This window comes from Penicillium waksmanii (assembly GCF_028829765.1).
Source record: "Penicillium waksmanii strain IBT 27052 chromosome Unknown utg000004l:1.0-5674109.0:1.0-5678898.0, whole genome shotgun sequence".
NCBI lineage: Eukaryota > Fungi > Ascomycota > Eurotiomycetes > Eurotiales > Aspergillaceae > Penicillium > Penicillium waksmanii.
Window position 1 is genome coordinate 379,121 of NW_026643251.1, and position 15,226 is coordinate 394,346.

Here is a 15,226-nt window from a genome sequence, read left to right on the forward strand (position 1 = left end):
AAGTTAATTTTACCTTACCGTATCTATAGAAATACCTCGAGCTCTAACTATCCCAATGGTCAACGTCTGGGCATATAGTAATAATTGAACTTGAATTCAAGTTGAGTGGTATTCCTAGTTATGTGTTTCCAAAAACATCTATTGTTTATTATGCCGGTATATCCATTCCACTTCCAAGGTTTATTTCACTTCACTTCATTTCCACTTACTCACCTCCACAAAAGCAAAGCAAAAGCAAAAGCAAACCCGACTCCGAAGTCCATAAATCAAATCCCTCGGCCATAAGCACGAAATTCCCGAAACAGAAAATTCTCGGACCCGCTACTTCAAATCAACAACCGTAAGCATGAAAACCCAAAAAAAATAAGTCAAGGATAAAAACCCACCTGCCAGTGAACAACTCACAACCAGTGGCTCCTTCGTACTCTAATGTCTTCGAAAAAAAAACTCTACTTTTTTAAGATTCCAGACTCCGATCCACTCAGACTTGACCCGGGTAATTAGATCCGACGTGCCCAGGTGCCCAGAACCCGTCGAAAGTATGTATATACGTATCCAAACCAATCAATGACATAGATTCTTCAGAGAAGGTTCTTCGCCTCCGAGCTGCCGAAAGTCATCAGCATCACATCGCATCAGCACTAGTGCCATGTGTCCGAAATAAGAAGGAGAGACGTTCACCTGCAGTTTTGCTAGTTGTGGCGGTGTAGTACCGCTTATTTTGACTTGTTGCAATTCGTTTCAAAGTTTTAAAAAAGAATTTTCAAATGGACCTTTTGATATATTTTGTTCACGAGGTATGGACATATGACTAGTACTAGGGTTACTACTAGTAGTTCAGGCCAGTTGGCGGATCGGGGGTATATCGGGTGTGCACAAGTCGTTCATCGGATTGTCAAGTTGCTTCTTTGATACCACCTTACCATGGCAATGTTGTGCATACCACTAGTAACTAGTATTGTCTGTCGTGCCTGTTGATTACTACTCGTAGTAGCAATACAGGGACTGTACTACTACTACCCTGTTAATACCTAGTTGCTGGGTGTTGTATGGAGGGCTCATCCTCGTGGCTGACGAATGAAAGATGCCACTGCCATACTTTACATTGCACTACAGTAGATCACACAACTGCAATAATTGGATAGAAATGGGTCTTGGTTGGATAATTCATTTTTCAGATGGTGCTAGTTGTAATATTGCCCCGTGAGAGGAAAAAAGAAAGGGGGAAATCACAAGGGAAAAAAACGAGAATCGTCGAAACTCAAAACCAGAGACAATCTGTAGAGCACTCTCACATCACCACATTTTGGGATTCTTCCACTCATTGTCCCATCTTCCATCCACCACATGGTATTTGTCGATCCGTTTTAATGCACGAAAGCTTTTGTGGTGCAAAATAGAAAATCGTCGACTGGGATAAAGCGTGGCTCAAAGCGAGCCGATCAGGCAGCCTCGGCAGTGGACATTTGGTATGGGATCGAGTTGCCGTGGAAGGCTTCGGCGGTCTTGCAGCTGTGTTTAAAGTCAGCATGGAATCGCATTGCATTGCATAGTGTGATCGGAGAGAATACGTACGGATCGGTCATGAATCCGACCTCACATTCATCCCAGGGCTGCTCCTCCTCGATTTTGGTAAAGAACCGGTTACCGTGAGTAACGCCACAGAAGAAAAAGTAGGCGGAACCGGGCTAGATAAATGTTAGTTGACTCTCTCTTCCTCTCGTTTGACAGGTAATGCAGTTGAAACGGGGAAAGGAGAGATGACTTACACAGTCAGCGCGAGCATTGTACAGAATATGGTCAACGGTCAGGCCGCTGGCCAAATCGTGCAGATCCTGAAGAGTCTTGTCAAGGGGGACAGGAGCCAGGCGAACTAGACGCGAAGCCTCATTCTCCATCATACTGGTGAAGGTTGGAAGGATCTTGTCCGAACCAGAAACCCGGACCACCTCGATGATGTGGTCGTCTTCAACCTTGATGCCGGAAGGATAGGCCTCGAGATACTTGGTGCAGCTTTCCTCGTCGCAGAACTGAACGATGAATTCGTGCTCTTCGCCGCGGAAGATGCGATCCACGGCACCACCGTGAACAAGGCATAGCATGTCTGAGTATGTAGCCCACTCGGGAACATTCTTGAATGCAATACGTCGAGGGGCGATCTTCTGACCGCCCAAATTGAAGCCACGGGTATGAACGGCCTTGAAGGAGTCCAAGAACTCCTGAGGGGAGCTCACATGACGCATAGTGGGAGCGTTAGCAGGGGCGGTAGGGCTCGCCTCAGGGTTGGCTGCTGGGGTGAATTCAGCGGCTGCAGGGTTGGTACCGGCATTGCTGGAGAGCTTAATGCCGTCAACTTGAGCTTTCTCGGAGAAATCCTGCGCGAGCGGATCTGTCAGTGAAATGCCGGTGCACATCTCAATACCAACCATGCCATATGAAGAGCTGCTTCACAAGTCAAGCCAAGTGAAGCGAGTGAGGCGAGGCGAGGATGGAGGAAGATACGAACAATGGCAGCGATAGCCTGGGTCAGGCCTTCATCCTGATAAGAGATGTCGACTTCCTGGCGATAGATCTCGAGAGCGACCTCAGCGGCAGAAGCCCGATTCACTCGCTCAAACTCAGCCTGCTCACGGCGTCGCAAATTGGCAGGAGCATGGATACTCGCATCCAGAGGACGGCCACGTTTGGCAGACCACATGGTTGTAACTCTCCACACGATCTTCCGAATACGTACAAGTTCGATTTGCGTCTCCGTCTCAGGTATACCAAAAGGGGTGGTATGGCCGATGATGACAGCACCCATAGTGAAGTGATTTGAAACAGAAGGTTGACTGGAAGAGAACACGATGTTCGACTCTGGAGATAGAGGTATTTGAAAAGAAGAGCTTGGGGATGGTCAATGAGACAGAAGGAGAAGGAGAAGAGAGAGAAGAAGAGAAGAGAGAAAGGAAGAGAGGCGGCAGTGGATGGTCGATTGTTCAACCAGAACAATCACACAGTGGTGCTGCCTGGATGAGGAAGGTGCGACGGGGTTGTACTTTCCTCAAGGCAAACACCAGTGTTTACACTGTGCAGTACATACACTATGTGCATATACTAGGTGCATACACTGTGCAGTGAGTAGTTATGGCTCATTCAGAATGTATGGAAATGTACATTGATGCAATTCGTAATGCTCTATATATGTAAGAATGTGAATCCTAAGCAGACGCCAAAGCAAACATTAGAAACGTGATATAATATGAGGTGAGGCGAGATGAGATGACACCCACCACATCCACCATCATCATGATGGCACAGGAATACTCTCATAACCCTTCTGACCAGGTTTACGCTCCTCAACAATAACCTGCAAACCTCTCCTCCCACAATACCCATCATTCCCAGCAGTACGATCCACCACCTGAAAGGATCCCCCACCCTCAGCACTAGTATCAGAGACCCAAACTGTCTCCTGCACACTCTGACCAACCCCCTCGTCACGTCGCGGATTATACCACGGTAAGCCCACGAGGTGATTGCCAATATTGTGAATATGTGAGTACAGCCGTTCAAATCGGCGGGTCACGCCCAGCCAACGAAGAGTGCGAGCATCATATGCAACACGCACATACGGGTTCATATAAACTCCCGTATCTGTGATCGCTTCCACATCAGTCTGGGGGTCTTGAATATCCGCATGAATGAGGCAGCACTCCGAAGCCTCCCAGAAGAGATCCGGCCCAGAACGGAAGCGCACAGGAGTCACCCCCGGAGAGGAGGGTGCAGTCTGGAAGAACTTCGCATCAAAGGCGACCATGCCTCCCCAGCAACTCCGGACGCGGACAGCATCTCTACCCTGCAAGACGTCATTGCGACTGTCGCCATTGCCAGCATTCGAGAACCACGGGAAGAAAGGCAACCCCATGCTATACCCTTGCAGATCACGGGTGGCGTAAGTATCGTAGAATTTGAACGGATTGTCAAAGTCCACCGCACAAGCAGCGCGGTACTGCGCGAAGCCGTGCTCGTCGACGTTTGTCGAGAAGAGTAATTGGAGTGCATCAACCGGATCGAAGAGGATATCGTTTAGATAGAGGATTTTATCGTAGCGAATGTCCGGATTCTCGGTCAGAGGTTTGAGTGCTTTGTTCCGGACCTGCGCTAAGTATTCAATTCGCTTGACGCGGTTTTCGCCACCGGGGATCGTGACGGTTGGTATCGTTTTCAAGTCTAGATGTTCTTCGAACACGATTGATTTATCGGATAAAATGCGTTGTTCCAACTCGCGCAGTGCAGCGCGTCCCTCCTCGCCGCTGTCATTCTCGTAGATGCTCACGTATACATTTCCCGCGCCGAGAAATTCAATCAATTCTAGTAATTGCGCACCCCATTGTCCGCGCGCGAGCTCACCGTCTCGGTCATATAGACTTGCTGCGATAAACACTTTTTGCTCGTGTGGGTTCCCTCGGCCGGGCGCTGTGCTTTTTTGCGTGGATTTTTGTAAATCTTTGTAGTGCGTTGGTGGGTGGGTATATGAAGGACGGAAGATAGAGGTTAATACCACGAGGGCGGATATGATGAGGAACACGACGTGGATGTAGCAAAAGCGGCGGCGGGGGGGTGCAGCGGCGGAGATAGGTTCGGCGCGATTGGCGCGCGAAGATTGGTCTGTGGTTGGTCTTCACGCGAGAGTATCCCGGGAGGGAGGAGAAGAGGCGCGAGATCCAGGAGGCTCGATGGCGTCCGAATCGGGAGGAGGGAGGGACTTGCGATTCGAAGTCATCGTCGTCGAGATTGAAGGTTCCCTCGGAGTCGAGTGAGGAACGCGAGGCAAGCTCGTACTCGTCTGGGTGTAAGAGACGAGAAGACATGACGGGCATGAAAGGGGGGGTTTCTTTTCTTCAGCCCATGTCTAGAACTTTGCGGCAGGTCAGAGAAGAATCACGGAGGTCATCATCAACAAGTTCGAGCTGTCCCGTCCCAATGGGCTTAGCCCCTTATCGATTGTAGTGCTGACAGCCATTATGTCATCGTCACATGATGAGCTGAGGTATACATACAGTACGGAGTACGGAGTAGTACGATCTGTAGATATCATTGTTTAATATTTAATTTACTATACTATACACGGAATCTATTTCATAGAATGTACTACAGTACTCTGCCAAGACGAAAACCCAATCCTCGAGCATCAAGCATATCCAACGCAACTAGAAAAAAGCTCACGGAATTGCTGGGGGTTTCTTTTCCTGGGCTGCCGTGGCCAATCTGCGGGGATGTAGTGACGTAGCAGACTAACTCTACTTCTTCCCCATCTCATGCCCTCATCCCCTCACCTTTATCTTACCTTCTTTTTGCTTCAAACACTAAACAATTTCTTCCATACAGTATATACAGCATACAGAATATACAATTACTCTTGTTGTCTGCCACCACCACCACCACCATGTCCGACTTCCACTTCGCCAACACAACCAGCCCCGTCCCAGGAAACGGCACACCTCCACCCGAATTCAGTATAAAAGCCCCCTCCTCAACAGACGTCTGGTCCAAACCACCAAGCACCTCATCCTTCACCGCACCAATCCTCTACCGCTCAATCCCACTTTCAACCTTCAAACGAGCCCGCGTCGCCTTCACCGCACCCTGGCGACACAAATACGACCAGGGAGGTCTCATCATCGTCCTGCACACCGCAGACGGGGACAAGAAGTGGGTGAAAGCGGGCATCGAGTTGACGCACGGCAAGCCGCATCTCAGCGTGGTGGCGAAGGACCGATTTGCGGATTGGAGTTTGTTTCCTGTGCCGTCGGGTGGGGGTGCGGCGACGCTGGAGATGGTTCGGGAGGAGGATGGGAGTTTGTGGATTTATTTGATTGAGGGGGTGTCGAAGGCGCCGATTCGTGAGGTGACGTGGGTTTTTGAAGAAGAGGGGGTGAAAGAGTGTTGGGTTGGGGTTTATGCAGCGAGGCCCGGGGATGTTGGGGGAGAGTTGGAGGTTAATTTTGGTCATTTGATTGTTGAGTAGGGAGAGTAGGGGATGTACTAGTGTGCTGGCAGGTGGTGCTGGATAAAAGTATGATCAATTCTTGACTGTTATGTAGTATACGTGTATACTATGATGCTGCTAGTAGTAAATGTAGATCTCTCTAATAGTACTACTATTTCTATCTGCCCCGCTCCTCCAGGTCTACCCTGGGGTAGTAGACTCTAGATCTAGATTCTAGACTGTAGCTAAGCATAAGCTGTGAGTCTACTTGAGTCTACTTAAGTCTAGTTCGGCCAAGAGATGGAGTGCATGATCGACGTAGGGTCGAGCTGCACGCGAGACTGGCGCAAATCATGCCTGGCGCGCCACGGAGATGGCCGGCGATCAAGTGGATCTACCGGGTGGTGTATACGTGGGAGGACAGACTCGGACAGATGATTGGGAGTGCAACCCCTCCTATGGACTACTCACTGAGTACTGATACGACGGTGTGTGAGGAGATCAGTGAATTGCCACGTGCGCGAGCATAGTGCCAGTGGTTATATTTACTGTTCCATAACTATAGTACAGCAGCTGCTATATAATATGATAGTATGATAATATGCTCCTAGCATGCTAAACTCCAGTAGTATAATAGTAGTATACTACTACTACTACTACTACTACTACTACTACTACTACTACTACTACTACTACTACTACTACTACTACTACTACTACTACTACTACTACTACTACTACTACTACTACTACTACTACTACTACTACTACTACTACTACTACTACTACTACTACTACTACTACTCCTCATGTAAGCTAGCTTACTACATACTCGACCCACCCGACCAGGTTTGTTTGGAACCGACGAACCAAGGCCCTGGTTAACATCTTATCGATCAATCATATCTGATGGACTGGTCCTGTTTCAGACTCCCTACTCCGTACTCCGTGTAGTATTCGCCTCTTCTCTCTCCTTGCTCAAGTCACACCACTCCACTCGACTCCGCCAGCCAACTTCCGAGTCTCCGAGCCCATTCATTCTCACCCCACCACCCCCGTGCCTGACGTATCCCCACTCTTTTTCAGCTTTTTCATTCATCTTCATCTCCATCCTCGTTCTGCGCTGCTTTCCTTGCTCACTCATTGCCCATTGCATTTCCCTCTCTCTTTTTGGCACACTCCGATCTCTGACACTGCTTTCCTCCCTCGGGAATGCTGAGTTCGGACCGCGCCCTATCACTCCCTAAGGATTCCCCATCTTCGTGCATAAGTGCGACCGACGATCCTACAACCTGTCCTCGCCCACGTACGAGTACGGGTACTCCATAACCTGATTCGATTCCGATCCCATTTCCCCTTACAGCCACATACTTCCCTTCACGCGGATCTATCCATCATTCCCCGTTCTCACCTTGTCTGGCCCTATTAAGAGCACTGTCTGCCTCGTGGAGACAACTGGAGACCACTGGAGACCGACTCTTTCGAGCATAGCCTCATACACTTCCCTTCATGCTTTTTCTCGTCTACCGCGCTTGCCATTCTATTTCTTCCTCCGACGCGGCCCCATCCGTTTTTGTTTGCTTTTTTCTCATTTGATTCCTGAATTTTGATTTGATTTTTTCCCGCGCGCATCGCCCTGATTTGCTACTCTCGCTTCTCGTGTTTGCTTTTCCTTCTTGTACGCTGACCTGACTGGCTCAGCTCGCCCCCAAAGGGGACCACCAGGCAGCCTGCCGGTGCCCAAGCGGTGTTGACTCAAGCTGAATCCTCGCTTCTGTCCCCCTCCCCTTTTATTAGTTGAGACGCCCTTTCACTGTCATATGTTGCATGAACTCTTTTCGATGATCTCCCTTGTTCTTCAAGATCGCCCACTTACTTTGTCTTCAAGTTCTTCATTCCTGCACTCCTCGGCTGGATGGACGCCTTGACCTCGCCCTTCTTCTCGTGATCACATAAGATACTACCCTGGGGGACTGGTGCCTCTCCTCTAACACTCCAAAATGCCTCTCCTTGATCCTCGCTCCAGTCCGTCCTACGGCGCTATTGAACAGGAGCATGACTGTGACACTCATAGAGATCAGGAACGAGATCGTCTGTTGCAAGATGAGTACCACTACCAAACCGACGGAGAGGACAGTGAGATCTCATCGCTGGACGAAGCGCAAGAAGGAGTGCGCAAAATCGAAGCCATCAATATGACTTGGACTACTCGGTCGTTGATTATTGCCTACGTCAGGTTCGTGTGGCTTGCAGCGCCCTGCCTTTAATAATCACCCCCCCCCCCCTCCTCCTCCCCTTTCCCCGCTAATTATGGCGTAAAGTATATTCTTGATGGCCTTTTGCACTTCTCTCGAGAGTCAGACTGTCATGTCCTTGGTGCCTTATGCGACGAGCGCATTTAGCAAGCATTCGTTGATTTCCACCGTCCTCGTGGTGCAGAATGTAGTCAATGGTAAGCTTACACTTGATGCGGTGCTACATGGCATCATCGGCCAAAAAGCAGAAATAAATGCCCAGATGTAATTCTACTTGTTGTCATGTTCCCCGCTAAACTTTATATGACTTGCAGCCGTTATCAAACCACCCATGGCAAAGATCGCCGACGTCTTCGGTCGCTTCGAAGCTTTCTGTGTGAGCATTCTGATCTACATCTTGGGTTATGTGCAGATGGCCTCCTCCACCAATGTCCAGACCTACGCCTCCGCTCAGATCTTCTACTCCGCCGGCTCAACGGGTCTGCAGATCTTGCAACAGGTGTTCATCGCCGACAGCAGTGACTTGCTGAACCGTGCTTTTCTGGCTCTTCTCCCCGAATTTCCATTCCTGATCACCGTATGGCTTGGTCCAACTATTGCCGGGGCCGTCCTTCGCTCAACATCGTGGCGATGGGGGTATGGTATGTGGGCAATAATCCTGCCTGCGGCCTTCTTACCTCTCGCTCTTTCATTGCTTCTGAATCAGCGCAAAGCCCGAAGATTGAATCTGATCAAGTCTTCTCGCAAAAAGCGGAGACGCAGCGTTTTCGCTATCATGAGACGCACTTGGTATGACCTGGATGTCGGCGGTTTGAGCTTGCTCTCCGCTGCGGTCACTCTGATCCTTGTGCCTTTGACTTTAGCAGCCAGTGCTAAGAATGGATGGATGAATCCCAGCATTATTACGATGATGGTAATCGGACTCGTGTGTCTGGTCATCATGCCATTTTACGAAACTTCTAAGAAGCTCGCGCCCAAACCATTACTTTCTCTGCATCTTCTTAAACAGAAAACGGCTCTTGCAGGTTGCTTTCTCGCATTCTGGTACTTCAGTACGTCCACCACCACCACCACCACCACCCTTCCATAAATTACCCCCAACTAACCAACACCGACAGTGGCATTCTACTTCTCCGTCCAGCCATACCTCTACTCCTACCTCCAAGTTGTCCAAAACTACGACGTCGCGACAGCCGGTCGCGTCACACAAACATTCGCCTTCACCTCAACAATAGCCGCCTTCAGCGTCTCCCTCCTGATAAAATACACGCGCCGCTACCGAATCTTCGTAACAATCGGCTGCGTAATCTACATGACAGGCCTAATCCTGATGCTAACCTACCGGACCGCAAACGCCTCCCACGCCCAAGTCCTCTTCACGCAAATCCTAGTCGGCTGTGGCGGAGGCCTCCTAAACGTTCCCGTCCAACTAGGCGTCCAAGCCTCAGCAAGCCACCAAGAAGTCGCCGCCGCAACAGCCATGTTCCTCACATCGATGGAACTAGGCGGTGCCATCGGCGCGGCCATCTCCGGCGCTGTTTGGACCCATTCCATCCCAGCGAAACTCCTGAAATACCTACCCGCAGAAAGCCAACCCGCCGCCGCGGAGATCTTCGGAAGTCTCGCTAAGGCGTTGGAATATCCTGTCGGTTCGCCGACTCGCATCGCTATCAATCGCAGTTATCAGGAGACGATGAATCGGCTGCTCACTCTCGCTGTTATTGCTACTTTGCCGCTTATCCCGCTCAGTCTTGTCATGGAGAATTATAAGCTGGATAAGGTGAGAGATCGACTCCCTTCTGATGAGTGTGCGCGTGAGAATGGTAAACAGGACTAACATATCTACCCTGAAAGATGAGTCCGAAGAGTCAGAATGAAGAGGATTCCCCATTGACCGTCGTCGACCCGGAACCCGAGTCGGAAGACTCCCATTCGAAGCGCACTTGATTCGCCTTGCCTTCCTTTCTGCCTGTCTGCCTGCCTTTTCGATCTGATGATATTTCGCACCATATACCTGCAACTGCATACTTGCATTACAGCCCAGCACAGCGAAAACACGCACGTAACGACTAAACGACCCTCGAATTTCCGGAGCATTTACTTTTCCCCCTTCCCCTTATCTATCTTTGATCTTTTTGCTTTTCTTTTATCCATTTGCATCTTACAGATCAACAAGCCGGCGTTTTCATTGTTCGGGACAAGAGCGAGTCGGTACATCCTTCTATACCTGGGATTTCGTGGGCTAGATTTAAGCCCCGTTTGTCCATTCCATTCCATTGCATCTGGCGTTGTTACTTTAGCTTCCATTCTTAACTTGATCTGATCGATACCTTTGTTTTTTGTTTTTTTTTTCTCGGGGCTTTTTTGTAGACGCACTACTAGCAAGAATGCTCCGTCTTCGATAGATTTGAATTCAAAAGGAATATCTCCTCCACCCATGAACTTGAACTTGAACTTGAACTTGAACTTGAACTTGAACTTGAAGTAGCTACTGAGACGGGCCAGGGTTAGAGCGGATGAAAGAAAATCACGCCGCGACTCGGATTCGTGCTCGGACCAGCAGCACTGGCATTGGCACTAGATACGAATCATTTTGAGTCACGGTGTTAATCGTGGCATTAGGACCTTGCGAAACATTTTGTCTTCTCTTCCTTTTTTTTTCTTTTCTTTTTTTACACTGCCTAGGTGGTCATAGCCCTATCGTTACCAGATGTCTTGTCTATTCAGATCTCATCTCCGAGGAGATAGGAAATTCGGTCTATTCGGGCCGAGACTGCAATGTGCCGATACTGTCGGGTAGCGTGCAGTTGGCAGTGCGCGTGACTGACACGATACCAAGCAAAGTAGAAGAGATCAAGAAAGCTCATCTCTTCTGGCACTCCATTTACATCTTGAAGGTATGAAGAAGAGTACTTTTGTTAGGTTAGGACATGGGGTAAGGGGTTGTGTAGTAGATATGTATCAGCCACCGAGGCTTTCTAAATGGATAGATCCAATAACATGGGGAAATCTACACCTGCTCGTACTTTTGTATGCCCTGCATGTACTGTACATGTGTACTTCCTTTGCTGGATCCGAGTTCTCTGCGGGTGTGCTGTGTGTATGCTGTTACTAGTCTAGGATTGAGTTGTCCCTGGACTCGACTTGAAGGCGGCACTCGCATTAAATGTTCCTCGGCCACACAGCGTTGAGCATGTATCGCTGCCTAAGATAGGTTTAAGTTTAAGGCAATCAATCAATCACTAAGATGTCTGTTGCTATACGGAGTAATCATTCTCGATTCAACTGAGGCCAAATCCTGTGGGTTACCATGCACGGAATATAACTGGTATCCAGGACTAATTCAAATAACCCCTGAGAGCCTAATACTAACAGTTCCTGCGATGGCTCAGGGCCGGGATGTTATGTTTGTTAATTACGTAGACTTGCTCCGCTGTGAAGTGAAGTATACATGCTTAGTACACTCTACCCTATTCTTCCCTTATTCTTATCATGATCATCATCTCTATGATGGGAACCCTTGGAAGGGTCCCATTATGCGCAGATAAAGTACCGCTTAGACCACCTCTCCCGCCCCAACCCAATTTAGCCTCGCCAACTCACAGGATAAGCTCGATGTCAGCCAGCAAGCTCTGAATTGGCGCTGCAGGTACCTGCATAATCGCTGCATGCAGGTATACCAGATGCTTCTCCGGAGGGATGGGTAATGCCAGTGCTACTCCGTAGCACTGGCATAGCACTGGCAGGACTAGTAATGGAGGGAGTGGGGACTCATTCTACACCAGGAGGGCCTGAGGGTCGCGTAATTCTAAATCCACTGGAGGAAGTGAAAGGCTAAATAACGGGTGCAGCGGTGGAATGGGACCCAATCCCGGACTCGATGGAGTCCGGGGTGAAACGGCGAAGATGAAATAATGAAATATAGGGGGTGGAAGAGTGATGGAACTAGCTTGGAACGGCCCGCCATTAATACATCAAAGAGGTACAGCGAGCAGTATAGTATTGAGACTGGCTACTAGTATCAGTGTATGAGTAGTATGTTAGTAGCATAATATAAGTAGATACTAGTTATAGAACACTGAAGTAATAACTAGTAATAGTCAAATAGCAGTAATACTCGTATGGTTACCTGGTTGATTGTCTGATGGGCCGCTTCTGAATTCTAGAAGACGAAGACCGAGTGGACCACGGCGCTTAGCCGACACAGTTCGCCATGAGTATTGGGAGATGGTAATAGGACAATATTAGTATACTATTCAAGTTAATGTAGAATGATGTTCTAATATAAATATAAATATACTATTAGTATTATTGTAAATACTATAATTAATGCTAGCACTGAAATATACAGTATAAAATATAAAATACAGACTACTGCCACTGCCACTGCGTATGGTAACCAGCGGTACCAAGTAGTACGTCTAGACCACTCTCGTGCCCCATTCAATCCAAACCACAGCTCTTCCTCCCTTTTTGTCTCCCACAACCCTTTTCTCCTCTCCTACCACTCCCTCCATCTTTCTAATCCATCCTATCCGTCGAAATCATGGTTGTCGCTACCATCAAGTGCGCTCCCCTTCCCTGCCGAACCCCTCTCCTTGGCTAACCCCGACTGCAGATGTGTCGTAGTGGGGGACGGTGCTGTCGGAAAGACCTGTCTGCTCATCTCCTACACAACCAACAAGTTCCCTTCGGAATATGTCCCCACCGTCTTTGACAACTATGCTGTGACTGTGATGTAAGTTCATCCGATCTCTTGCACCGAGTGGTGGCCGCAGCGGTGGCCGCAGAAGCAGCAGCAGCACCACCACCAGAACGAGACCGCGAGAGCCTCTTGGGCCTCTCGGTCCTCCAGCAAATATCCCGCTGACCCTCCTTCAGGATCGGCGATGAACCCTACACCCTTGGCCTCTTCGATACTGCCGGACAGGAAGATTACGATCGCCTGCGTCCGTTGTCCTACCCCCAGACCGACGTTTTCCTCGTCTGCTTCTCCGTTACCTCCCCCGCCTCCTTCGAAAACGTCCGTGAGAAGTGGTTCCCCGAAGTCCACCACCACTGCCCCGGTGTCCCCTGCCTGATCGTCGGTACCCAGACCGATTTGCGCGATGACCCCAACGTCCGCGACAAGCTCGCCCGCCAGAAGATGCAACCTATTCGTAAGGAGGATGGCGATCGCATGGCAAAGGAGCTCGGTGCTGTCAAGTACGTTGAGTGCTCTGCTCTGACGCAGTACAAGCTGAAGGATGTCTTTGACGAGGTAGGTGGTGATCTTTTGCATTATTTCCAGTTATTTACTCCCCCTGGATATTCCCATTCCTATCCCCCCCTGTATTTTCGTGCTCGTTACCCATTCTCTCCTTTCTTTCTTTTTCTTTTTTTTTGCTATCACGTTCCCGTCACCCCTGGGCGCCAAAGCTCGGACTTGCGCCCGATACGTCTTGGTCGATGTCCACTCCCCGCCAGCTGTACACCGCTAACTCGCTCCTTTTCCCTGACAGGCCATCGTTGCCGCCCTTGAGCCGGCACCTAAGAAGAAGTCACGCGGCTGCCGCCTGCTGTGATCGCGCACCTCGAACGCCTTTTTTCGGCAGGTTGGTCGACCACCGCATAGCCTTTGAGCGCGATGTAACAGGGGTCAACCAACCGATCCGAACTTTCAGATACGACGGAATGAAACCTACCTGTGTTGTTTTTTTTATTTTCTTATTTGGGGAGGCAAGCCTGGCTGGTTCGGTTATGACTGGGATATCCACATGCAACAAGGAAAAGAGGAGCGGGACTCTTGTTTATTGAGCTAGCGTTGCAACCTGAAAGCATTTCGCACTATCCGTGTTCTCCGAGTTCTCTTCTCCACGATCATGATCCACCGGCTATCCACTAGCCAGTGGTTCTGCTGCCTAAGGTCGTCTGAAACTTGGTTTGCTGGAGTGATCGAGATGAGCTCCGGGTCAATCTGCACTGCTTGTCCATGCAAGATCCCCTCCTCTCTTCTCCGATGATCGTTGCTTGCGATGGTCCCTGGGAACTGAGTTGGCCTGGTTTGTCCTTAACCCCCATGTTATTCTCTGTTTTCGCTTCAGCTTCGCCCGTCCGCGTCCACCTGTCTCCCTGCGGATCTCGATTTGACTCTTTCCAACACCCCCCTTTAACAACAACTCACCATCCTCTCCTTCACGAACTCCAGCGATATCACCCCTACTACTATTACCATTCTCCTGCCCTCCGCGATCCCGCATTCCCCTCCTGTTTCCACCCGTTTTCATCGTCTCGGTGTTGGACGTCAGGGCGTCGTGATTGTTTTGGCTGATGATTTCCGTCCTTGTTACTCCTCCTCTTCCTACATCATCCATCCATCCACCCCCCTTTACTTCTTCCACGCTTCGTCTTATCTTTTTTTTTTCTTATTGATCACGCCTATTTGGACAATACCATCAAGTTTGAGCTTGCTGTTTAGCTCGAATTCGATGTTCCCTGCATGCGGTTTTCTCCATACTCTTCATTTCTCTGCTCGATGCTTCCGCTTTTTTTTTCTTCCAAGATACAAGCATTTGTCCCGCTATCTACTATTATATGCTCTATTCTGTCTGTTCTGCCATGCTCTGCTCTATCCTGCTTATGCACCTTTTATTTTTATTATCCGATCGGAGAGCAAAGCAAAATCAGCCTGGATCTTAGAACGTTGCAGACAGGACTCACAATTGACAAGTTCTTTGATGATCTGAATACTTGTAGACTGTTCACTGTGCGGCTGATGTTAGGCTTGAATTTGGACTTGGACTTGGAGTGAACCAATAGTTCAATTAACCAGGGAGGTCCAGGTCAATCAATGCCGTGCATTATCAATACACAGTGGACTATTGTAAATTTGAATAGATGGGATGAACAGCAGGCCACTGAGACCTGCAAGTTTCCAAGGCTATTAGTATATACTCCTTCCTCGCGCTGACAGAACATAAAATATCATTTGGGCATTCATTCATTCTTTTATACTATCATA

General features: G+C 49.1%; 6 protein-coding genes across 6 annotated transcripts; 4 read left to right on the top strand and 2 right to left on the bottom strand.

The window, feature by feature from the left end:
- Positions 1-1,442: 1,442 nt before the first annotated feature.
- N7481_003007 (uncharacterized protein) lies at positions 1,443-2,803 on the bottom strand (the record flags this gene model as incomplete). The annotated part of the gene is made up of 4 exons (XM_057262226.1): positions 1,443-1,512; positions 1,576-1,688; positions 1,770-2,375; positions 2,423-2,803. The coding sequence occupies 4 exons, from the start codon at positions 2,801-2,803 to the stop codon at positions 1,443-1,445; spliced, it is 1,170 nt and encodes a 389-aa protein (XP_057123887.1).
- A 483-nt stretch (positions 2,804-3,286) lies between these two features.
- Positions 3,287-4,853, bottom strand: N7481_003008 (glycosyltransferase family 69 protein; the record flags this gene model as incomplete). Its single annotated transcript, XM_057262227.1, has 2 exons — positions 3,287-4,488; positions 4,544-4,853. 2 exons carry the CDS (start codon positions 4,851-4,853, stop codon positions 3,287-3,289), a joined length of 1,512 nt encoding a protein of 503 aa, XP_057123888.1.
- Positions 4,854-5,428: 575 nt separating this feature from the next.
- On the top strand, positions 5,429-6,010 carry N7481_003009 (uncharacterized protein; the record flags this gene model as incomplete). Its single annotated transcript, XM_057262228.1, has 1 exon — positions 5,429-6,010. One exon carries the CDS (start codon positions 5,429-5,431, stop codon positions 6,008-6,010), a length of 582 nt encoding a protein of 193 aa, XP_057123889.1.
- Positions 6,011-6,324: 314 nt separating this feature from the next.
- On the top strand, positions 6,325-6,856 carry N7481_003010 (uncharacterized protein; the record flags this gene model as incomplete). The annotated part of the gene is made up of 2 exons (XM_057262229.1): positions 6,325-6,487; positions 6,609-6,856. 2 exons carry the CDS (start codon positions 6,325-6,327, stop codon positions 6,854-6,856), a joined length of 411 nt encoding a protein of 136 aa, XP_057123890.1.
- A 1,115-nt stretch (positions 6,857-7,971) lies between these two features.
- On the top strand, positions 7,972-10,173 carry mirC (siderochrome-iron transporter MirC; the record flags this gene model as incomplete). The annotated part of the gene is made up of 5 exons (XM_057262230.1): positions 7,972-8,207; positions 8,293-8,423; positions 8,541-9,278; positions 9,345-10,006; positions 10,081-10,173. 5 exons carry the CDS (start codon positions 7,972-7,974, stop codon positions 10,171-10,173), a joined length of 1,860 nt encoding a protein of 619 aa, XP_057123891.1.
- Positions 10,174-12,772: 2,599 nt separating this feature from the next.
- cdc42 (Rho family GTPase CDC42) lies at positions 12,773-13,790 on the top strand (the record flags this gene model as incomplete). The annotated part of the gene is made up of 4 exons (XM_057262231.1): positions 12,773-12,792; positions 12,845-12,964; positions 13,108-13,486; positions 13,728-13,790. The coding sequence occupies 4 exons, from the start codon at positions 12,773-12,775 to the stop codon at positions 13,788-13,790; spliced, it is 582 nt and encodes a 193-aa protein (XP_057123892.1).
- Between the last annotated feature and the right edge of the window lie 1,436 nt (positions 13,791-15,226).